Source organism: Polyodon spathula, chromosome 6, assembly GCF_017654505.1.
Source record: "Polyodon spathula isolate WHYD16114869_AA chromosome 6, ASM1765450v1, whole genome shotgun sequence".
NCBI lineage: Eukaryota > Metazoa > Chordata > Actinopteri > Acipenseriformes > Polyodontidae > Polyodon > Polyodon spathula.
The window spans coordinates 65,913,026-65,938,516 of NC_054539.1; the positions used below are offsets into that span (position 1 = coordinate 65,913,026).

Consider the following 25,491-nt stretch of genomic DNA (forward strand, 5'->3'; position numbering starts at 1 on the left):
GGGATGCAAATTTAGCTGACATTGTGGTCCATAGCAGACTGTGGCAATGTTGCCCCGCCCCTGTGTGTATTTCTGTGTTGTAGGTTGCGTGTTGTGTGTTAAGGTTGGTGTATAATCATTAATACACAGGATGTAATATGGGTTATGCGCACAAGTATTTAAAATGTATATTTGTATTTAGGCACAAGGATTGCACAGCACTTCACATGCAGGTAAAATGTAGTAATATGTGAGCACAGGGAATTGCACCTATTAATTCACGTGCAGTTGTACCGAGACTCCAATTGAATGATTGATTAGCAATCGAGTCTCAGTACAGCTGCATAAAACTAGCATGTTTTCACTCGTTCGGGAGTGGAGAACGGGAGAGAGAAGAAATGTAAAGTATAATATCAATTGCTACGAGTGCTAGAAGGACCAGCACCATACTTGTTTTGTGTAGCGTCAGTCCACCCTGTTTTGTTAGTGTTTACTCGTTTTATTTGTCTATTTATTTTGACTGCAAGTGCCGTGTCCTGTTTTGGTGTCAGTGTTTTGTTACAACCTTTTAATTTGCTGCTTGTTTACCTATTAAATGCTGAGTGCAACCAAGCGCTCAGCTTCACCAAACTACACCCGCACCCCCTTGAGAATCGCAGAAGACGCCGTCAGGCTGTGGGAGTGGATTCAGGAGAATGCGAGGCTGGAGGCCCAGTCCATGCCCATAGCCATCCGGGTCCTGTGGCTGATGAACAGGGAGCGATGGGAGGCCTGGGAGCGAGAGCACACACCCAAAACCCTGGATGAAGGTGAGGAGTTGGTCCTCTGCTACCTGGAGGCAGTGATAAAGGGAACTGCAGCTCAAGTAGCAGGGTCTCCACAGAGAAGTCATGGGCCGGTCTGGAGTCCGATGGAGGGAGATCGCCCATTGACTAATGATGGATTGTCCGGTGGTGTCTTCCCTCCTCCACCAGCAGAGGGAGAATGCCTGCTGTCCCAATCTCCACCAGCAGAGGAAGAATGCCTGCTGGTTTCACCTTCAGAGCCAGAGGGAGAGCAAGAGGGAGAGCCGTACCAGTCCCCTGCAAGAGAGAGAGAGCCGCACCAGGGGGGGTGGGGTGGGGGGTATGTGGCAATGTTGCCTGCAATTGCCTCAATTGCTATGAGTACTGGAAGGACCAGCACCGTACTTGTTTTGTGTAGTGTTTGTTCACCCTGTTTTGTTAGTGTCTACTTGTTTTGTTTGTCTGTTTATTTTGGCTGCAAGTGCCGTGTCCTGTTTTGGTGTCAGGGTTTTGTTACAACCTTTTTCTGTTTACCTATTAAATGCTGAGCGCAACCAAGTGCTCAGCTTCACCACACTCCACCTCTGTGTCTCTTCTGTGTTGGTTCCTGTTTCTGGTCTGATGTCACCCACTACAGCACCCTTTGTGACGCAGACATAAACGGATTGTAAACACATTACACAACATTAAAACCTGTAAGAGCACATATAAGGTATACAAATATATTTGTAAAAATAACACTGAAATCACCAATAGAGAAAAAAAAGTACTCAATCTTAAAAACAAATCCCTCATGCAAAACTAGCAACCTTGTTTATGATATATTTTTTAAAAATGTAATAAAATTAAATATGTAGGCGAGACAGGTGCAACATTATAGAAATGCACAAAGAATCACCTATCAGACATAAGAAATACAAAAGTAAATGAACCAGTGGTTCAGTACTTTACAAAGAACAAGCATAACATGAATGACCTAAAATTCATAGTTGCAGAAAAAATTTAATTAGACAATGTACAATGTAGAAGACTAAAATAAAATTAATGGATAAATAAACTCAGATAAATAGAAAAGAATAGTAGATCATTACATCAACTGCAGTATGTGGTGAATGACATCACAATTGCATTAATAGATTTAAATGGAAATAAGTGAGAGTAGTTGCCATGACATCCAAAGCCTACAAGTATATAAGTTTTCAAACACACTTTCCCTTGACAAAGGTATGTAAAAATATTGAAACATCGAGGAGTTGGCTCTTTTGAGCAAAAACTTCAGATCATGTAAATAATATATTTAAATAATAGTATAAACATAATACAAAAGCAGGATTTTTAAAGTTACATTCAAACCCACTAAAATAAGAAAGCCATTTTATAAATGTGCATTTTTAGTCTGGACTTGAAAACTGTAATGGTCCCAGCTTCCCTGACGAATGAAGGCAGAGCATTTAATAATTTAGGAGCTCTACAAGAAAAAGCCCTCATCTCGTGTTGCTTCTGATCTCAGAGTGCGGTTTTGAAGGTCCGGGGGTCAGTGACTCCTGCAAATAACTAGATGCTAATCCATTCAGGGCCTTGTAAGTTAACAGCACTGTCTGAAAATCAATTCCAAACTGCACAGGGAGCCAGTGTAAAGAGGCTAAAACAGGGGTAATATGTTCACTTTTCCGGGTTTTAGTCAGAATTCTAGCAGCAGTATTCTAAATAAGCTGCAAGCGGGATACCAATCACATTTTGGGACATCAGAAAAAAGTGGATTACACTAATCAATTCTAGATGAAACAAAGGCATGCATTAGTCTCTCAGCATCAGATACAGAAATGATTGGTCTAAGTTTGGCTATATTTCTCAAATGGTAAAAAGATACTTTAGTAAATTCCTTAATGAGTCTCAAATGAGAGATCAGAATCAAAGATGACCCCCAAGTTCTTAATTTCTAGTTTAAGTTTTGATGAGAGACTTGCAAGGGTCGAGCTCATGTAATCCCACATTTCCTTTTAGTTGGTTCTGTGAGCCTTATAGCATAATCTTTGTTTTATCTAAATTCAACACCAGAAAATTTGATGAGATCCAGTGCTTGATGTCTGTAAGGCAAATAGCTAATAACACCCAGGCAGAAGAAATTCCTGTCTTTAGGAACAAAAATAGCTGTGTATCATCAGCACAGCAATGAAAGTTCACTCCGTGTGTGTGGGTAATGTCACCTAATGGTAGCATATATAATGAAAACAGCAAGGGACCTAGAATGGAGCCCTGTGGAACAACACAGACAACCTCCGATAATGTCGATTTTACCTCCCCAATAGAGAACATTTTTTGTGATTGAATTGTAACAATTCTAGAACCTTTTCTTAGAATGGTATGTTGTAGATTAGCCTATAGTTATTGAGGACTTTAGGGTTCAAATTGTGTTTCTAAGCATTCTTAAGCAAGAAGTGTTTCAGTTAGCTTAAGTGCTGAGGGAACTATACTGGAGGAAATTGAACAATTTATAATTTTTAAAATGTGGGTATTAATAACACCAAGAAAACCTTTTAATAGGTTTGTAGGAATAGGATCAAGAGAGCTTACAATAGCTCTCATATGTTGAACTAGCTCTGTCAGTTCAACATATATATTTTGAAATCAAAATTATGGCTTCTGGTAGACTTTTGCGGTATCATTTTGTAGTTTATTTGATTACATGATGAAAAATAAAATATCTAAATTATGTTCATATATATATATATATATAAATAAATTATGTTCATATAGTCATGAGTCCTTGATTTCGAGTCTCGAGTCCGAGTACTTGAAACACATTTAAAAAAAAATTAAATAAAATCATTAAACTGATGGTTGTATTTGGGTAACAGTTTACCTAACGAACATTGTCTGGTATCCTTCAGAAAAAATGCACAAATAATAAAAAGTAAAAATACAAAAAAAATTGATTTTGATTTTTTTTTTCTAGCTAGATTATTCTATTTGCATGCCTTTTTCAACTTGTCTGTCACTATCTTCTTTTCTTTTGAAAGGAATTGGATGGTACTGTTTTAATTTTCCTGAAGTTTATAGATAAGCTTCAAGCTCAAGCTGTTTTTCACTTTGTTAGAAGCTGTAACTATAGAGCCGGTGTAGTCTTAGAAAGTGGTACATCGTCAGAATATTGTACGCGTACCAAAACATGACTGTATTAAAACCCTCTGTGATCAATTACCTGAATGACGGTAATGTAACAACAATTACATTCTTTCAGTAAGAAAAAAATATCCATATAAGCTTGTTTAAATGTATGCATTGTTTTGTGCTTATTTTTCCTTCAATTGTAGACAACTCCATAGAACTTCTGTGACTTTGTGGTGTGAAGGCTGTCCTCTTGTGTTCTTATAATAAACTTCAAACAAAAACAGCTCCTCAGCCAATCTATACTGTCTGTCTCCACTCTATTGACTTATACATCAGTGCACAAACAATGATCTGCTTGTGTTTGTGTTGGAAAGGAAACGTGAAAAGCAAAGATTAAATACTGTACTGTATAGATACCGAGAGAGTTTGTGTGTAAGGTGTGCAAATCATGTGTAATGTACCGCCTCCTGGCATAAACACAGCATAAAACACACACTTTCCTCGCAAATACGAAGCTTGGCCCTTAGTTGAATGGTAAGATGTTCATCTTTGAACCTTGAGGTTACCGATTCATGTTCAGCCCTTGATTTCCGTTCATTTCAGTGTGTTGAGATGCCACTCCTTTAATTCGGAAATGCCGCGGCTCTTTGGCTTCCCTGAATTGTGATCTTCCTGCATTTAAATGTAAGATCAGCCCATTTGTTGGTTTAAAGGGCAGTATTCCAATTGGAATTCAATCCAAAAATACCTCACAACTAAACTGTAGAACTGACAGGAAAAGAAAACCTTGAAGTACTGGCACCATGGATTGTAATATCTAAGCTGGTTTAGCAATTGCTTTAGAAAACCTGCTAAATAATATCCCAGGCATAAAACAAGCTGATTTACTGATGTCTGAGTTTTGCCTCCAAAACGCCTTTTCTTGTGCTTTTCATTTAAAACCTAATTCATCAAACCCCCATTTCCAGTGAAACAACTGCCAGTCCTGTAGAACTAGTTAATCTTTCACTGGACTGAGGACAATGTAAGCGTAAATATAATGTGACTGTTCCTTTTTCTTTCCTTTAAGTCTCTTTATCTCCAGGGAAGAGAAGCTCTATCTAATTACTGTAGTAACTGACAGCTTTGTAACCTGGCAATTTGATTTAGATTGAGTTAAACAAGAAACGAATTAACTTCTTATAAAAAATGCATTATGTTCCCTTTGCAGATGCAGCATTTCCCCCACTCTTGCTTTATAGGTTATCTTGCTTTATCTGTTTACAGTGGTAGAGAAAACATATGGTCTTCATATCTTAAAGTGACAAATCTGTTTTCTTAAAACAGTAAAGATGCAGATAAAATGAAGAGAGAGAGATTAGATTAAATGTTAGTAAAACCTGCACAGAAATAATTAATTAGCACCTTGAAGATTAGCTGAGAAAAGCAATTGGTAACACTTTCTCAAATTGCTTTTTCTGGTAATTTGTGTGGGTTCTACATTAACAGCAATTAATTGTTGTTGTTGTTTTTTTGTTTTTTTTTCTGAAGAACTGATAAATTGTTTGTGAAGCCAGAAATGTGTACTGATCTATGCAGTATGAATGGTCATGGTTATTATTAGCTTGGGTGCTGCAATAGCTTTATGTGACATGGTGTGCACAAATACATGCTTCTAATACCATCATTGAACAAGTTTAATATTAAAAGGAGCATGTCCCCAATATTTTATGTACAGTTTACTGTCCATTCAAAAGGTAATGGGACAGTTGGAATAGTAGTTTATCTTGTTTTCAGGGTGCTCTTTCTACCCAGTTTCACACAAGCCAATCAAGTCATTTTCCCTAAGACGGATGAGCTACAGTTAATGCAATATTACCTGATATGCAGTCCTCAACTCTAAAAACAGGAATATTTGTGTCTGACATTCCACAGCTGGGAAGATTAATGAACCAACCTCAGAGAGGTGAACTTCAGGAAAGTGCGTGAACACTTACACTTAAATTTGTTTGGATAATTAGTCCAAGTCCAGTAATTAGGCATTAAGTGATTACTTGTGTATCTTCTTTATGCAAATTTATGCATCTTATTATTATTATTATTATTATTATTATTATTATTATTATTATTATTATATAACAAGCATTTGGTTGTTGCATTCTAATCTAGAAAGTATTTACCCAGGATAAAAGGCTTTGGTTTGATGCATTTTACCTAAAGGTAACACAGTACTGGGTCAAGTGATATGCATAAATGTACTTTTACTATTCAGGCAATTATACAAATGTTCCTTTTTAGTCTTATTCCTGGAACTTCAAAAAATCGCTAAAGGATTTTTAGAACCTGCAACCCCATACTGAGGATCCCCATTTGTCCTGTACTGTATTTATTTGACCACAATACCACTACCCAATAATATCTTAGGTTCAAGTACATTGACATTTTCAGAAAACGCAAGCCCTAGTACCATAGTGCTATGCTTCACTGTCAACTTCCAAATATAATTTAATTTTTGTTTTTTCTACGGCAATTAATGTGATTATGAAGACCTGTGTTGTCCCTTCTGTTACAGCACAATATATTTGTTTTGTATCTTTAAAAAGAAAAAGCTGTTCTTATTTGCCTTGGAGATGAAATAACCACCTCAGTTATTCACAGAACTAAAATTAATGAACTGACCTTCCAGAGGTGAGCTGTAAGCAAACTCATTAACGTATTGCTCATTAATTTTTAAGACTTGTAACATCATATTCTGAAACATAAGAATAATCAGTGGCTTTCTCAAAGCTGGATATAATGTTTAGTGGAGGTTTGGCCAGGAAACACTGTAGACAGAGGGGACTTTACAGAAGGATGGCTTATTTTGTAGGTGCTCTACCTAAAGTAAAATGCCTCTTGTACATATTATTAACTGTAACAGTGGTAACTCTATTACACCGAATAAATAAAGCTCCTTATTAGCACTGACAATGCATTTTATTTGACTCTGTTTTGAGGAATTAAATCAAATGTTCTTCTTTAATAGTCTTGAAAAGTTCTATGAAAAAAATAATTATAAGGGGAACAGACTTTAAATTATTCATGTGCGTTGTGAATAGGGCCAAATGTCAGTGTTCATTTCTTTATTGTTAATATTTATAGTTTTATAGTAACTTGCTTTTCAACTTAAGAGTGTCTGTACTGAAAAAAACTAAACCGTATCAAATCTGGGGTCAGTTTTTAATGTGAACCAACAGCCACTCTATATCGCCACTCAGCTCTCATTGCCACATTGCTTAATCCCTTACTAACCAGTACAACAAAAAGAACATATAATTTATCTTGCTTTTTTTCCTTTCTAAGAGAGTGATCATTCTTAACCTCTTCTCTACATGGTACATGGGATTGTAACAAAAGGGACACTATTGACATTATGGATTCCTTTTGCTGCTCTACAGACTCCTGCTTTTTTCTCAATTAGGCAGCAAGATTTTGTGTTGCCGCCCATCAATTCTCAAGTCATTACATGTCTTGGTCAAGTTCCTATAACTTGGCCCTGTTGTATTGCAGCCAAGCTAGGAACAAAAACAGAATAGCTAATATCTGTGTGCATGTGTACAGTTTCTGATTAGCACGTTCTACTAATTGCTTGATATGTTGGCTGTTGAGTGAGTGGCATGCACATGCGCTACACATGTACGTAATCAAGGTTATATACATGTGAATTGACTGTTCTTGCAATAAAGTATCATTGCACAGAAGAAACATGGTGTGAGTTTTATTGGATACAAAACAGGCACGCCCTTTTGTATAGAAATAATGAAGTTATTTGAAGACTTAGCAGTAGCTGCATTGGTGCAATTTAAATGGTTATGCGGTGGACACATCCTCCTCACATTGCAGCAGTACTAAACTTTTTTTTCTCAATAATTTATATTCATATAATCACTAGTTAGTATAACATTCTCCACTAGGACCCAATGGAAACACCAATCAACTGAGGCAGCGTTGGCACACAATATACTACACGGCCAAATAACTTTTTTTTTTCATTGTGAAGTTTCTCAATTGTGATACCATTTCCAATGTCTATTGTATGGTCTCAGTACTATAAAAATATTTTCTATTTACCCACGGGGATCTTATTATCATAGAGTGGCTGTGAAAATGGACTTCACGATCGTAATGCGACAATCTGAATGAAGTAGATTATATTACTATATACAATTTAGATAGAATAATCTGCATGCATGCCCCAGCTATATAAACTTGCCTCTCCACCCCCACACACACTTTTGAAACCGAAGATACACCACTGAGTAGCTGTATAAAAATGTAAAACTATATATAATCAATTTGTGAAGCAGATCTTTATTAGGTCTGGATAAACTTTTAAAATGCCATTACCAAGAAAGAAAGTATTACCTTACCCATATTAACCTTTCATCAGCAAATTCACCCTAGCGTGATTCAAATTAACATATCTCATAACTCTTTGAAGATCGCTGGATATGCTTACATGTGATTAAACTTGAAAATCTTATTTTGATACCAAGAATGTCTGTGTCTGCTTTAGGAAATGGGAGTAATACTTTTTAAAAGGGTTACAAAAAATGTAACATTTTCCCATACCACAATCACAGCTCCTACGCACATAATTTATTGTTGCGGGTTGCAAGAGAGCTGAGGGAGATGTAAAAACAGTGCATAAAAATTTTTAAAAAAATACGTCTTTAATATACTAGGCTACCACTGCACAGCCCATTGACTTGTAGACTTGCCTGAGAGAGACAACAGATACTTTGTAGCAAATGTGTCCCCAACTTTGATAATGGCACAATTTTGATTGACATTCTTTTTTTTTTTCTTTTCAAGGGAATGGTGGAATCTTTTTTTGTTACGCATGCATTTTTTTTTTTTTTTTTTTTTTTTTTTTTTTTTTGATGAAAAGACTGAAGCTGTTTTTTAATGCACAAATTGACTTCCTATTTATTAGGTTTTGTAAAAGTTAAGTTTCCAAGTACAGTATGATATTTATTTTTTGTAATTTAAATATATGATTGTGGCATTTCAAAGACATTTATTTATTTATTTATTTATTTATTTTTTAAGAAATAAATACAATTAAAAAAAAAATGTTTGGCATCAAAAAAAACTAAAATAAAATACAGAACTGTTCAAATAATAATACAAATCAGTTTGTATTGTTCTTTTAATTTAAATTATAAGTTAACCGCATTTATGTATATGGGGTGCATTAGCACCCCTTTCCACCTTCAGTGTGAGTTTAACTACTGCCACTGACAAAGTGTTAATTTGCATCATTGTTCAATTAAAACATCTGTTTTAACAATCAATAGAATACAACCATGAATTACATTTACTGAGATCTCCACATCATTTTCACTCTGAGCATCTGACCCCATCTCTCTATCATTTTCAATAAGGAGCAACGTAGCTTGAAGAGAATCTTCTCCACTTATCTGCAACGCAGCTTGAACAGAATCTTCTCCACTTCTCCAGTGGTGTTTCATTTTTTCTGAGCATCGCTCTCTAAAACTGGAATGCATCTTAGCATAAATACAGCACCACTAAAACAACAAATGATAAATGTGAAATAAAAGTCTGAGCACAGGAGGGAAAACTTCAATAAAAGCGTGAGCACAGGAGAAGTTTCGGGGTGTTTCATTACTTCATCGCAGCAATTATTCAAGGAAGGTCACTATAGCTATAGATTCAGATTAAGGAACACTATTGCGCTGAAGGGAAACCCTGTAGCATATAAGAGGTGTTGATGTGCAGCTAGCAAAAGCTTTCTATTCATTTCACTAGTCCTAAATCCTGATTGACAGACTAAAGTACACTGTGGGCTCTGTGTATCATTGATTCTTTTTTCGTATCTTGGCTTTTCGCAGTTTTTTGTGACTTCATAGACCTACCTGCGATGTATTAAAGTTATTTTCACTTCCTTAACTTGGTTTCATCCCTGCTGCTGTGGCTTAGTTACGACTGTTTATTTCGAACTACTTTCCTATGCAAATGTACGAATCTCATTATAATATTAAAGTTTCGCTCTTACCCTTGATATGTTATAAATTTTAATTCTTGATTTATGACTTTGGTTTGTGCCTATTATTTTACACATGTGTCTCACTGGCGTAGATTCAACTAGCTGTTCTTATGTGAAACTTCCTGTTTAAATGTTTACAGGCTTTTAGTTACTTTAAAATAAAGCACTTTAAAATATAAAATAAACGAATAAATAAATAATTCATAGTCTATATTAAATAACAATGGCAATAAATACATTTTGTTTTGGTTTTTTTTCTATGTTAAGGTGCTTTTATTAATGAAGGGAAACACAGAAACAAATTATTGCAGAGTTCTTAATTAAGCACAAACTGAAATCTTTTAGTGCATAGACAACTGACATATGCCGAAAAGTATTTACTTCCTTAGCCTACTGTATGTACTGTGCTTTTTCTCCTTTACACAACTAAAATATATATTTACTCAAATGAAACTTCTCTGTTATATTCTTAAATTAACATGCTTTTGGGATATTAATTTGTTAAGTGTGTTCATAGAAGTATGTTTTATCTTATGAGTTGTAACAAATGCATTTGTACTGCGGGCTAGGTATTGAGATGCACATGTGCTTTTTTATATAACCGTTTTCATGCTAACTTTTGTACTTGATAACATTAATTTAAAAATCCAACTGAAGAAGGGAGACAACACGTTGAAATCAGTTCCAAATCTTTTATTTCGAGACACTAATCTCCAACATCCACTCAGAGACCACTGCTCTGACTGCGTCACTGCTTTCTGGAACACAACCAAATCAGAACAGCAACAACAACACATAATTGCCAGCGCAGCGCCCTTTTATAACATAGTTCCGCCCCTTTAAGTTAATTGGGTGCCAGAGATTTAAGCACATAACACTGGTCACAGCAACACACACGCAGGTGACATTTACGCAGACACATAGACACAGTTATACAAGCAAATGGCAGGAAATAAAGATCAGAAAGGGAACACAATACAGCAGGAATTACAGCATGCAAACACAGTAGGAATACAGTACAAAACATAATTGCAAGAATCGCTACAATACATTGTGTGACTAATTTGAATATATGAAATATTTTCGATATTAACTAAATAAAGTTATTAATCTTGCTACATAACTGATTTATTAAAATGTTTGGATATAGTTACATGATTGATTATTGTCTTGTTAGGATGAAGGAATAAAAAAACATTTTTGACCGATTCAGATTTTGCTGCTGATGTATTTACTTTCAAAATGTTGCAAGTTTTTTTCTTTTCTATTTTTTTTTTTTTTTTTTTGGGGGGGGGGGGGGGGGGGTGTCTACTTCACAGTCTTGCACCAGGAACCAGTAAATCCCAGCACCGGCACTGGTCCCAGTTAATTTATTTTGTTAGTTATTTCTTTCTGTGTTTCTTTTCTTAATGTTTTTAGGCCCTGCGAAGTGTTAAGTAACATTTCGTGTTTTTTTTTTTTTCCATTTAACTAACTAACAGGTCAATTCCATCTTTGTGGAAATTTATTTTCTTTCTCTTTTTGACCAGCGCTATAGTTGCATCAAGGTCGGATTCTGCAGAAGACATAGCTCCATCCTAATATATATGCCTACTACTTCTTTCTGTTCACTAAACCACTCATTTATCTTTGCCAAATTAAATTCTAAATCTTGACTTTCACCAGTGCGAATCTATGCTGTTCATAAACTTGTGGCGCTATTATGGTAGTTGTTCATGAAAAAGAGCTGTTTAGTACATCACATGCAAAAATTATTTCAAGGATGGAGGCTATGAATTTGCAGTATTTATGAACACTCAAGTCATATTAATACATAGAGCCCTGTATCTTTTCCTGTGCTGATGACCATGAGATTTAAATAACTCACTGGGCTTGCATTTTGAAAATGCTTGCTATTAGCCTACTTACACATTATAAGACTAGGGTTGGGATCCGAGGTCTGTTTACAATAAAGAAAGCCGGACACATCAAGTTAGTAACACACCACATATTTTTTCGCTTATCAGCCAACAGTCTGGATTTCTGGTGCATTTGCTGTTCACACAGGATTCTTCGCAGCGAATCACATCAATGTGATTACCTGTGCCATCTACTAGAGTGTGCATTGGAAAGGATATACAATCACACAAGGCTAAGGGTTCCATGTTTTAAGGCCTTTGACTAGTATGTCATTAGAAAGTGTGTTTTCTCTAACATATACTGAGATTACATGTACTAACATTATGAGATGTATGAGATTATACTGTAAGTCATTCACTGTAATTTAATTATCTTTCTGTAGCACATATTTTGTAATAAATGAAAATAATGGATTGTTAATTTAATCTGTTAATGCATCCCTAATTTGTACATTTTAATTATTTTATGTACAAAAGAGGCATCTTATATCAACTCATGAAGTTCCATCATTACTGGATGTTAGTATCACAAGTGGTCTAACATTACCTTCTTGAAACAAAACTAACAAAAAAAAAACCGTTACAAAATGCAGAGTTTACACACCCTGGCCTTTTCAGCACTAACAGTGTCAAGTTCAAAGGTTGTTTTTAATTATACTTGTACAAGATTCACAAGGGTTTCCTCAACAGACATTAGTTTACATGAGCAGCTGCAATGAAATTGGTACCACAGTGGCACTGGTAAAATCTGTATCCATTTTTCTGTAGTATTGGTATGACATATAATGAACCAGGTAGGACACACAGGCAATCCATTCCAGTCATTTAATCAGCACCGATGCCTGGGCATCACTACCACTGTGTGGACATTCCTGCTTTAGTTTCTTAGGGGCTAGTATGCTTGTCTAGGATTGTAGTATCATTTTTGCATGTTTTTTCAAGGGCCAACTTCAGAAGCCATTTACCGCATCTGATTTGTGTCTTGCTGTTTCTGTAACTGCAGGGTGTTTTCCTGTTTTTTAAACAAACGCTGCATACCTCCCACATTTAAAAACACCACTAATTAATCCTGATATCTCTCGCATTCTATAGTTCCTGCTAGACTTAATTAACATGTGAGCTTGAGTGCAGCCTCCCTAAAAACAGTGGGCACGTTGTATTACTCACATTTCTGGCATCAGGTTTAATAGCATTTATTTAAATATATTTATTATGAGCGTGATAGCTCATTTCCAGAGCGAATATAGCAAGGTTACAGATTGAAAAGCAGCATACTGAATGAAACAATGAACATTAGCTGTGCTACTGAAGTAGTGTAATAATGGCAGCAGGATCAAATTTGAACAGCAAGTGCAGAGTGTCCTTTAAGCATGCAGGTAGTCAATCAACGTGATTGCATTGGAGCATATCTTTATTTTATTTATTTTTTTCATGAAAGGAACCTTTTATAAAACTAGAACCAAACAACAAATGTGATTCAACTTCTCTTCAATACTCGTGGAATTAACATGGAATTTCCTCCCAGTTTATTGGTATAAAACTAGCAAAAAGCTAATCTTTTGCAGCTAATCGCTGTAATGTATTGTTCAAAACAATTCTTTGATTGTTTTATGTTGTTTAATTGTTTAAATTGTTGCTAAATAGGGCTCATTTTCCACTGTCTAACAGTTGATTAGCCATGCATTTTAAGGAAAGTCAAGCCTTAATTATATGCATGGTCAAATTGTAGGTGGGGCTCATTTGTAAATGAAGTCTGTGATATTAAAATGAGATTCAAGAAGCAGCAGAACAGTCGTGCCGGCCCTAAAAGAGTCCACAGATAAGACGGATTTCAAATTGTCTCATTTGGGAGCAAAGGAAAAGTCAGAAAGCAGCTGATAGGAAAAGCATTATGGTAGCAGTCACAGAAAATTCACGGTATATTTTTAAAGAAATTTACAAATTGCAATAGAAAAATAAATAAAAATACTAATAATAATTTCACAGAATGTCACGAATCTGAAGAAAAAAAAAAATGTTTCTATTTACATTATATTCTACTGATGTAAGTTGCTTAAAATGTGTTATCATTGATGGTTCATCAAAAACATCACCCAAAAACCAAGGCTGAAACATTTTAACATTTAACCTAGCTACTGAGTCAACTGTTTAAAATGTAGATTGTGACTCAATTCACTATTGAAACAATCTTTAAAAATGTAACAAACTTCTACTGGAAACAATGACTGTGTAATTCCCATAGCCTATTTTGCTGCCTCTAATCCCATATTAAATACAGTAGAAAAGTTAACTGCAAACCTGAAGTGACAAAACTGAAGCTTTTCTGTTTTTCTTTATACTCACTATACATTAGTAGTGTGTAGAAATGTCACTGTACAGTATGAGGAATTCACCAATCATGAAGCCAGTATTTGTTTGACACAGTTGCCGTAGTAACCAAATGCATGGCACTGAGCCTGACCATGTACAGCTACTGTAGCGCTGCTTCTACTTTATAAAATTATGAAATTAGCAGGGGTGGTGAAGAGTAAATACTGTGAGGAAAATAAAATGCATATTTTTCACGCTAGGTAGTCAAATACTCAAAGGGACCCATTCATAACAGAATTCTGATCGAATCAATTTAAATCAGTTCAAAATTACCCATTCTGATCGCTGATCTATATCGACATGCAAGGCAATGATGGTGACAGATGACTTACAAGCCCAAAAATAAATCAGAAACAATATTTTCTGAAGGCTTAAGCAAGTGTTTTGAAAGTAGCTTTGTGACAGAACTGATTTTCTAGCCTGACAGTCATGGTTCGGACATCGCTAGATATATCCCACTCATTTTGTGTAGCTGTTCTTTATCATACTCATACCCATATGACATTTCTCACACCGGAAATAAATGCTCTTAAGTGGGTCTGTCACTTGAGGTAATGATGTTCTATACCGAGATATCCGATATATCTGCTGTTGCCATATCAGTTGCATTTTAAAAAAAAAAATTTTTTGAAGCAGTAACCATTCCATTACCATCGACACAGACAAAACATTGCATTGGCCTCTTATTCTCCACCAGCTAATTTGCTTGGCCCCTTATTCTCCACCTATAAATGTGGTTCATTATATCATTTTCATTATGTATATTTCGTTTTATCCGTCCTAATATAAGAAGATAAAGTCAAGACACTTAGTCAACACATGTCATTTCTGCCTGTCCAAATGACCTACCTATTGTTCAATTGAGGTAGCCCATTTGGAGAGAAGGCGCTATTTTTCACACTAGTCAATCTGTGCTACCGGTAGCCAATTTTGAGGGTTTTAGAACACCAGCGCAGCAGAATTTTTGCATTTAAATGTGGCAGCTTATGCCATGTCTCATTAATTTTGGGCAAGTTAATACTTTCGGGATGGGGTAAAAGTTGTGCCGCGGCAGAGCGCTACTTTACAGCGCTGGGTCGGTCGATCTTGATACATGTCCCCCTTGAGCTCTGTTGTTCCCAGTGAAATAATCACCGTGACCAACAGTCTTCTGCATATAGCTATTCAGAGGTACGTGGCATGATTAATGCCATGCAATTACAGATGTCTGCAATCTATTATTATGTAAATAAGAAAGTGTAGAGGAGAGGTGCATTGGAAGATGTGCAGTGAAACTTGCAAGAACACCAATTTAAGAGAAGACATTACCTATAGAGTAGGTTGTAACATTACAGTATGTGTGTAATTCATTTAACATAACATGAATTGGTCATCTAATAAAATATTAATGCTATGGAGAACTAAAGTACATCATCTCTGCTGGGTCAAGTATTAAAAGCTGATTAATTGGTCTGGCCCTGGTTATTTGACATTTGGCAAATATATTAATATACAAACAGCCAGGAACTTATTGAATCTCAGGCTGTTCTAAGCAAAACATAATAATCATTAAATCTTATCTTTCATATGAGTTTAAGGAATGAAAGCTAGAGCTAGGTCCAGATATATGGATCGCAGTAGACTATATTACACAGACTTACTTAAAAAAAAAAAAAAGAAAGAAATAACAGCACACCTTTTTCTGTGCCTAGATCCAGGGCTATCATTAGTGTAGAACAATCAATGAGTTAGAGTGGCTTAATGGTGGAATTAGGGAAATTTGCAAGACATTAAAATAAATGTAGTCAGCGTAACAATAAGGGCCCATTAAGCTTGCATATGCTACTGTATATACCTAACTATCAGTGGGTCCTACACTCAAGTATCTATTAAAGTATAATGGACATGTTTTTTGATAACGATCAGCACTTCATAGTTGCAGCTTTAAATTAAGCCAAAAAGCATATAGACTGCTTTAATTAATTTGATAAATACATAAATAGTAAAGTTGCTGTTGGCTTATTTAATAACAATCCAGAAGCATTTTAACATGTGCGTAAATAAATGTAAATATTATATATTGTAAATATTCTGTAAGGTTGGGTAAAATCTGCATCTATTCATAAGAACCCTGTTCTAGCACAAAGTGTAAACTTTTGTCTTAGCTGTTATTGTTTTTAGTTAAATGCATAAGGATATGCACAAGGAAACTGAAAGTTATTTAAAGACCGACAATTACTTGATCTTCTGTTTGATCTCATGCTTAATGTGTGTTTGTTCTCTCTTGTTTCAGGTTCGATTATCAAGAGCTGCTGCACAACTCCAGTTTCTGCCTAGTCCCCCGAGGTCGGAGGCTGGGTTCCTTTCGCTTTTTGGAAGCCCTGCAGGTGCGTAGGTTAACGTTATGCCAACAACATCCTTCCCTTCATTGTTCCGTGCATTACTTAGCTGTTCCCTTGGAAACCAAATGTGTAAAAGGATACAGAGTCCCCAGCTTTCAGAATTACTCATCAGCACTTCAAATGTTTCACTCTTCAATCAATCAGCTCCAGGCATGTGTGGGTTATTGGTATTGACAACCTGTCTTAATTTCAAACACAGTGGCACAAAATACTGTAGATACGGAAAATATATTTTCTAAACAACTAAACATGAAATTCATACAAGTATTAGAAATCAGAAGGCACATCTGAAGCTCCAAAGGCAATTAAACAATTTAAAAACTGGTTAGATCAAAGAGCAGACCTGGAAGTGTCAGTTTTAGATATTGTTTGCCCACCCCTGCTGTGCAGTCTCAAGAACCATCATGTACGACTGTGCCAAGACAGTCCAACTTAGGTTCTAATATGCATGAGCCCTTCACCTTGTTTGCAATTGCAAACGTATGATAATTGAAACTTAAGGCTTTCAAGTGCTTTGCTTCTGTGTCTGTATTATAGAATTATATTATAATAAGTGTGGTGCAATTCTGAATTATAATGAATTCTGAATTTAATAATGATCAAAAATGAAATATATATTTTAGCAAGTTCAAATTAAGTGAAGAGCAAATACCCGCTTGTTTTGATTTTGTGCAGTTATGTTGCAGAGTCTAAAGGCTTCAATGCACTGATTTGAGTTAAAAGTTCTCAGGGAAAGCACCAGTTAATAATATATGCTTTTAGATAAGATATGGATGGAGTTTATTGGTTATAAACATCAGTGCCATAATATTGGTGAGTTTTGTGAGGGGACAAATATTAAATCTTACAATATATAGTGTACACAACAAAGTTGAAGGAAAACAGGCCAACGTCAATGCACTGTCTAACTCAGAGACAAAAATGTGTGATGGCATACAGTGCCAGTGCTACAATTTACTGGACCCTAGTGCAAGAGACTGTGAAGTAACCCTGCAAAACATATTCTAACTTTATTTTAAGATTACTGAACACGACAGTAATCAATTAGTAATCAAGTAACAGTATATCCAAACATTTTAATAAATCAATTATGTAACAAAACTAATCTGTTTGATTAATTACTCAATTTAGTTTATATTGAAATAGACTGATAGCTTCAAATTAATCACAAAAATTTGGCGAAACTGTTCCACCTTCCTGCCATGGAACATGTTACGTTTGTTCGGTTTAGGATTGAGACATAATTTAAAACTAAACTATATGAACATAATTTTGATATTTTATTTATCATCATAATCAAATTACAAAATGATATCGCAAAAGTCTACTGTTGTAGGGCCAAAAAGTGGTACGTCATCAGAATGTGGTACATGTACCAAAACGTGACCCGTGTAAGGTCAGAAAATGGTACGCCATCAAAAGGTGATATGTTTGGGGGTCCCCAAGTGGCTCATCTGATAGAAGTGCAGCCGCTGAAAACCGTCAGGGACTGTTTCTACTCATATATATATATATATATATATATATATATATATATATATATATACACACACACACACACACACACACAATAAATTCTAATATAAAACAATACAAATTAGACACAGGGGTGGAGGGGTACCCCGTTCTAAAATGAACGTAAACAGTATGTTTATTTTTAAATAACATACCAATACATTTTAAATCTTACAATAACAATCACAAATACATTTAAACACCAGGAATTTGCCCTGCCCCCTTTTATACGTGCAGGGCTTCTAGTCCTGTCACAGGACTCCACTTGGAGAATTGCGTGGGAACTAAGCTACCACGTCAGTTTGTAAGAAATAGGCTTAGGGAGTCTCCTCATTTGAATAAAAACAGCATGGCACCATTATTTAAAATGAAAAATAAATACAAAAATAGTAATATTTAGGCAGGTCTTTTTTTTTTTTTTCACAGAGCCAGTGCAAAGAGGCCAAGATAGGGAAAAATGTTTACTTTTTCTGGTTTTAGTATTTTTGCGGTGCCATTTTTGACAAGCTGTAACTGAGATACCAATCAATTTGGAATCCCAGAAAAAAAGGTGTATTACAATAGTCAATTCTTGATGAAACAAATGCATATGTTAGTGCAACATCAGGTACAGAAATAAAGAGGTCTGAAGTTTTAGCTATATTTCTCAAATATAAAATGATACTTTAACAATTTTCCTAATATGAGTCTGTTGCAGAGAGAGAGTGTATCCAGATCATAAACCTCTCGACCTGTGAGGGCGCTGTGTAACAGTTAAACAGTGTGCCCTGGACTGGATGGGTTGGCAATTCATTCCAGAGAAAGTTGGAAGTAAGCCATCTAGAAAGGGGGTGGAGCCATAATACAATAAGTCATTGCCTCAAGAGGTCAGCGAGGTGGCAATTGCGGATTGGAGGAAAAGCAATTGCACTCACTACCAAAGGGGGTGTGACTGATTCTATAAAAGGGGATGCAGTGAAGCAAACTGTTCCCTTTGTTATGGTTACAGAAGTTAAAAGAACCATGAGTAATTTGTGTTGTTTTGTCTGTCTTAATAATAATATTGTTTGTCTTTATTACATAGCTAAATACCCAGGAACTGTCACACTGTAGCCAGCACTAAACCCAAACTGCACTTCACCACTGCTCACCTTAATGTGTATTTCACTACTTACATCAAGAGCACTCTGGATTGGTGATCATGTCTTCATTATTTTTTATTGATTTTCAGGACTGAACCCCATGGTTTTTACCTGTGCAACTACACATTGCTGTGCATTGCCAGGTGTTATTATATATAATTTTTTTTTAGCAAGGGCTTTACCACTGCAACTTTAGATGCAGAAGGAACTATACCAAAGGAAAGTGATTAATTTATAATTGTTAACTGTTAAAATAATGTGGTTGGGATAGGTTCAAGGGAACAAGTAGTAGGTCTCTCATGCTGTCAGGTCTTGTACGATAATCAAGGCAAAATCCTGTCGTAGATCTATCAGGTCTAGTTTGTTCAGGTAATGAAGAATGGTCAATAATAGAAGGAGTCTCTCAAATCTGATCTGTAGTACTTTAAGAAGTCATTGCAGCTAAAAGAGGAGCCGATGGTGGGTGTACAAGCATTAGAAGGTGGATTTATTAATGTATCTATGGACGCAAAAAGAAATCTAGGTTTATTTGTATTTATTTCAATCAGGTCAGAATAGTATGAAGATGTAACCTGGGACAGAGCCCTCCTATATTTAACTTGATGGCTTTTCCATTCAAAGCAGTGAGCATGCATATTAGAACCCACGTGCTTCTTTTGGAAAACACCCTCCGAGTTTGAACTGGTGCTACAGTATCTACAATGTTAGTCATGGAGTTGTTTTAGGTGTCAACCAGCTCCTCTAATGATACAGACGGAGTAACTGGTGAGAAGCTTAAAGCCTCACAGAACCTTACAGTAGATTATGAATTAACTACCCGAGTTTTGATTATACAATCCAGACTTTTTGCAGTTGAAGGTAATATAGCCTCAGAAAGAATTACAAGATCAGGAATAGTAAGGTGAGTAGTTATAATATTTTGAACCATGGGAAATTGCTAAATCTAAAGTTTGGCCACGATTATGAGGAAATCCAGCAGCCTCAAAAATTCTGAACAATTAGAATCAGTGTCAATGTCAACATGGATATTAAAATCACCCAATAAAAGAACCATGTCATAGTAAACAGACAATATAGACAAAAGATCACTAAATTCTTTCAAAAAGAGCAAATTAGACTTGGATGGACGATATATAATTGCTATAAGAACAGGTAATGTGTTATTTATAGTTAGCATTAGCAATTCAAAAGATGAATATCCCTTGAAAGTTTCCTGTTTGATTTTAAATTCAGGGCAGAAGACAGAGGCAAGCCCACATCCCCGACCAGTGGTGAATGCAATCTGGAAAAAAATAATAATTTGGAGAAGCCTCAATCAAAGAAACATTGTCGTCAGCTCTATGCCAAGTTTCAGTTAGTTAAAGATAAAATATCAAGGTTATAGTCCATAATAAAATCACTGATTAGGGACGCTTTATTAGACAGAGATCTAACATTAAATAAAGCCAAGCGTAGAATGATATCATCAAGAGCATGTGATTTAGCAGAGGTAATAAGGATATGTAGAACATTTTACCCTTTTAAAATTTGATCTCCAGCCATACAAGGCTCTAATTAAGAGCACATTGATTCGGAAGTGCTGTGATTAACGATTGCACAAATCACTAACGAACAAGACAAACTAGTTCATCCACAAAATCGTATGTATACATATATTTTTTATTTTAGGTAACCCAATTTGTTGTTCATCAGTTAAAGTCACATAAATTTGCTGAATTGTGAATTATATATATATAGTACCAGTCAAAAGTTTGAAAACTAGTTTTTTTTTTCATAATTGACAATGTTTTACTTCGTATACGTTTCTGTAAATACTTGAAAATGAAAACACATGTTACAATATACAAAACAAAACATAACGAGTATCAAAGCAATGTTCAAGAAAATTGAAAATTGTCTCTAAATCTTGGATTCCTCAAAATAGCCACCCTTTGCCTTAATAACAGCCTCACAAACACAAGGCATTTGGTTAACAAGTTTCAGCAGGAAATCACCCGACATGTCTTCCCAGCTCTTTGCAGCAATTCCCAGAGATGTAAGGCACTTGTGGGTAGCTTTGCTTTGACTCCTCTGTCCAGTTTGTCCCATGCAAGTTCTATGGGATTGAGGTCTGGAGACTGGGCAGGTCAGGTCATTAGATTGAGTTGTCCTACACTGTCCTTCGCCAGATAGTTCTTGCACAACTTTGAGGTGTGTTTAGGGTCATTATCTTGCTGAAGAATGAAGGATTGCCCAGCTTCCACTCCTCAACGTCCAGTTTCTGTGTTTTTTGGCCCAGGCAAGTCTATTCCTCTTATTCTGCACTCTTAACAGTGGTTTCTTTGCAGCAATTCTTCCAGTTAGGCCAGCTTCACACAATCTCCTCTGAACAGTTGATGTTGAAACATCTGTACTTCTAGTAGCATTTAGCTGAGCTTGTATTTCAGGGGCAGTTAATCGCCGGTTTCGCAGACTTGTGACTCGAATTAACTTGTTCTCTGATTCTGAGGTCACCCTTGGCCTGCCTGACCTTGTTTGGTCCTCAGTGCCAGTTTCTTCAAATCATTTGATGGTCTTGGCCACAGCAGTTACAGACACTTGCAAAGTTCTTGTGATTTGTCTTAAAGATTGACCTTCATTTCTTAAAGTAATTACAGACTGTCTTTTTTCTTTGCTTAACTGAGCGTATTTTGCCATTTTCTGCTCCCTTACATTCAGGAATGGCAGACTTGTGCCTGTGCTACCTATATTTATAGTAATCATGGACCCTCACCTGTTAACAATAATTGGTGACAACAGGTTAATTAGGTAACATGCTAGTTAACTCAGAGAACATCTAACAAAGACAATTTTAGGCCAGTGTTCTAACACTGTGTTATACACATTTCAGACTTTTAACTGGCTTGGGCTTCAGAATGAAATCCCCTTGCTTTGGGTGACCATTTCATTGAAATTGACAAGATTTACATTTTCATTTAAAAATTAAATTTTTGAATGAAATTCACTTATGATTATCAGTTTATATAAGTACACGTATCATATGAAATATTAAGTGTTTATAGACAAGTTTATACAGTTAAAAGCATAGATAATCATGAAAAGCCTGGTTTCAAGCAGGTGTACTCAAACTTTTGACTGGTACTGTATGCATATATATATATATATATATATATATATATATATATATATATATATATATATATATATATATATATAAGAACTTTAAGGGCCAAACTCAGTACATCGTCCCCTGTTCAGATTTCCTTGTTTTCTGAGCGGAAATCTTTTGCACATGCCCATTTAAACGTGTACTGCAAAATAACACCACACCATATCAGAAACCAGTACTCCATGTTAAATGTGGAAATGTCCCATTTTTTAATTTGTCACTTTTTTGTTAAGTATATGGAAAACTACAAATCAGTATGTAACTCAATATGTTAATGTAACATTATTCAGCAGGTTTCATTAGACTTTATGAAGCTAAATGTGTTAATGCTATAGGATAATGCAAAACTTTTGGCCACAGCTGTACTGCTGATCTCTATTAGATAAATAACAACTGTACTTGCAATACTGGCAAACTATAATAAATGTAGGCTCAATTTATGATGGTCTGTATTATATAGCAATATTTTTTAAATATATTTGACCCATAATAATATCCTTAATTTTATAGTTTATTACATGTTATGTAAATAATGCTTGGAACTTTCTGACTGAAAAAATTTCAGAACGGAACTTCTGAACTGTCCGAGTCTGTTCGCCTCACGAAATTTCGCCTTTAGTAGCACATCTGCCAGCAGAGCAATTGTATGATCTTAACACTGAACTATTGCCAGAGTGCTCTGCGTCGCGCCTCCAGAAAGACAATCTGTTAGTTGTGATTTGCGGATTTGTGTTTTGATTGATAATACGCCAATACTACTTTACTACGGTTTATGATTAGACGGCACACATACATTTTTTACATTTGGTCATTAAAGTGGGCTCAGAAAAAAACTGAAATGGACTCAGGGCTGGGCCCGGGTGCAGTTTCGTCCTCTGATGCCAGCCCTGCTGGTACATACTCAGATATATGAGCACTTTAAATATACAACAAAACAGAATTAGAATAGACTGAGACAGGATTAATCTCCATTGATGTATGGTTCTATGTTGATATATTTAACCTCACAGCAGTCAGAATGAATTTGGCATTTCCGCCTGTCTCTCTTTCTGTTTATTAAAATACTAAATGTCTTATTTTCAGGCTGCCTGTATCCCTGTGTTATTAAGCAATGGCTGGGAACTGCCTTTCTCTGAGATCATCGACTGGAGTAAAGCAGCTGTCATTGGAGATGAGAGACTTTTATTGCAGGTAGAGAAAGTCTGATTTTGTTTGATGGTGCTTAAACAATGTCTATCAATATGAACACATTGCATTACCTTATACAGTGGCTTGCGAAAGTATTGACCCCCCTTGGCATTTTTCCTATTTTGTTGCCTTACAACCTGGAATTAAAATGGATTTTTATTTGGATTTCATGTAATGGACATACACAAAATAGTCCAAATTGGTGAAGTGAAATGAAAAAAAAAACTTGTTTCAAAAATTCTAAAAAATAAATAACAGAAAAGTGGTGCGTGCATATGTATTCACCCCCTTTGCTATTAAGCCTCTAAATAAGATCTGGTGCAACCAATTACCTTCAGAAGTCACATAATTAGTTAAATGAAGTCCACCTGTGTGCAATCTAAGTGTCACATGATCTCAGTATATATACACCTGTTCTGAAAGGCCCCAGAGTCTGCAACACCACTAAGCAAGGGGCACCACCAAGCAAGCAGCACCATGAAGACCAAGGAGCTCTCCAAACAGGTCAGGGACAAAGTTGTGGAGAAGTACAGATCAGGGCTGTGTTATAAAAAAATATCCGAAACTTTGAACATCCCACGGAGCACCATTAAAGCCATTATTAAAAAATGGAAAGAATATGGCACCACAACAAACCTGGCAAGAGAGGGCCACCCACCAAAACTCACAGACCAGGCAAGGAGGGCATTAATCAGAGAGGCAACAAAGAGACCAAAGATAACCCTGAAGGAGCTGCAAAGCTCCACAGCGGAGATTGGAGTATCTGTCCATAGGACCACTTTAAGCCGTACACTCCACAGAGCCGGGCTTTACGGAAGAGTGGCCAGAAAAAAGCTATTGCTTAAAGAAAAAAATAAGCAAACATGTTTGGTGTTCACCAAACGGCATGTGGGAGACTCCCCAAACATATGGAAGAAGGTATTCTGGTCAGATGAGACTAAAATTGAGCTTTTTGGCCATCAAGGAAAACGCTATGTCTGGCGCAAACCCAACACCTCTCATCACCTCATGCTGTGGGGATGTTTTTCATCGGCAGGGACTGGGAAAGTGGTCAGAATTGAAGGAATGATGGATGGTGCTAAATACAGGGAAATTCTTGAGGGAAACCTGTTTCAGTCTTCCAGAGATTTGAGACTGGGACGGAGGTTCACCTTCCAGCAGGACAATGACCCTAAGCATTGCTAAAGCAACACTCTAGTGGTTTAAGGGGAAACATTTATATGTCTTGGAATGGCCTAGTCAAAGCCCAGACCTCAGTCCAATTGAGAATCTGTGGTATGACTTAAAGATTGCTGTACACCAGCGGAACCCATCCAACTTGAAGGAGCTGGAGCAGTTTTTCCTTGAAGAATGGGCAAAAATCCAGATGTGGCCAGATGTGCCAAGCTTATAGATACATACCCCAAGAGACTTGCAGCTGTAATTCCTGCAAAAGGTGGCTCTACAAAGTATTGACTTTGGGGGGGGTGAATACTTATGCACGCTCAAGTTTTCTGGTTTTTTGTCTTATTTCTTGTTTGTTTCACAATAAAAAATATTTTGCATCTTCAAAGTGGTAGGCATGTTCTGTAAATCAAATGATACAAACCCCCAAAAGATCAATTTTAACTCCAGGCTGTAAGGCAACAAAATAGGAAAAATGCCAAGGGGGGTCAATACTTTCGCAAGCCACTGTATAAATCATGATATAATACTACTGTAGAGGTATTTTTGTAAATGTTTCCAATACAGTAATTTTAAATGAAAGTTCAACCATAACATTTCCTGGGGTATTTGACCATGGCCCATTTCATGTTTGAGCTCTTTAACATGGAGAATCCACAAACCTTGAAGGATCATCCCCCTGTTAAAAGTTCCTTCAATGTCCAGTAGAGATGGTCCCAGCTGGATCGACCTTGCTACAGCACTGATTAAGAGATGACCACACTCGTTGTGGCACTAGTGGTGAACTGATCTTTTAAAATACT

The 25,491-nt window shown here is 36.1% G+C and overlaps 1 protein-coding gene across 2 annotated transcripts in view; it reads left to right on the top strand.

The window, feature by feature from the left end:
* LOC121317487 (exostosin-1-like) overlaps positions 1–25,491 on the top strand; it is a 338,142-nt gene that overhangs the window by 253,983 nt on the left and 58,668 nt on the right. For both annotated transcript variants that reach the window (XM_041253479.1, XM_041253480.1), the window contains 2 exons: positions 16,444–16,537; positions 23,420–23,527. In XM_041253479.1, the coding sequence (XP_041109413.1) occupies positions 16,444–16,537; positions 23,420–23,527 (202 nt within the window). The remainder of the gene's footprint in view (positions 1–16,443; positions 16,538–23,419; positions 23,528–25,491) is intronic.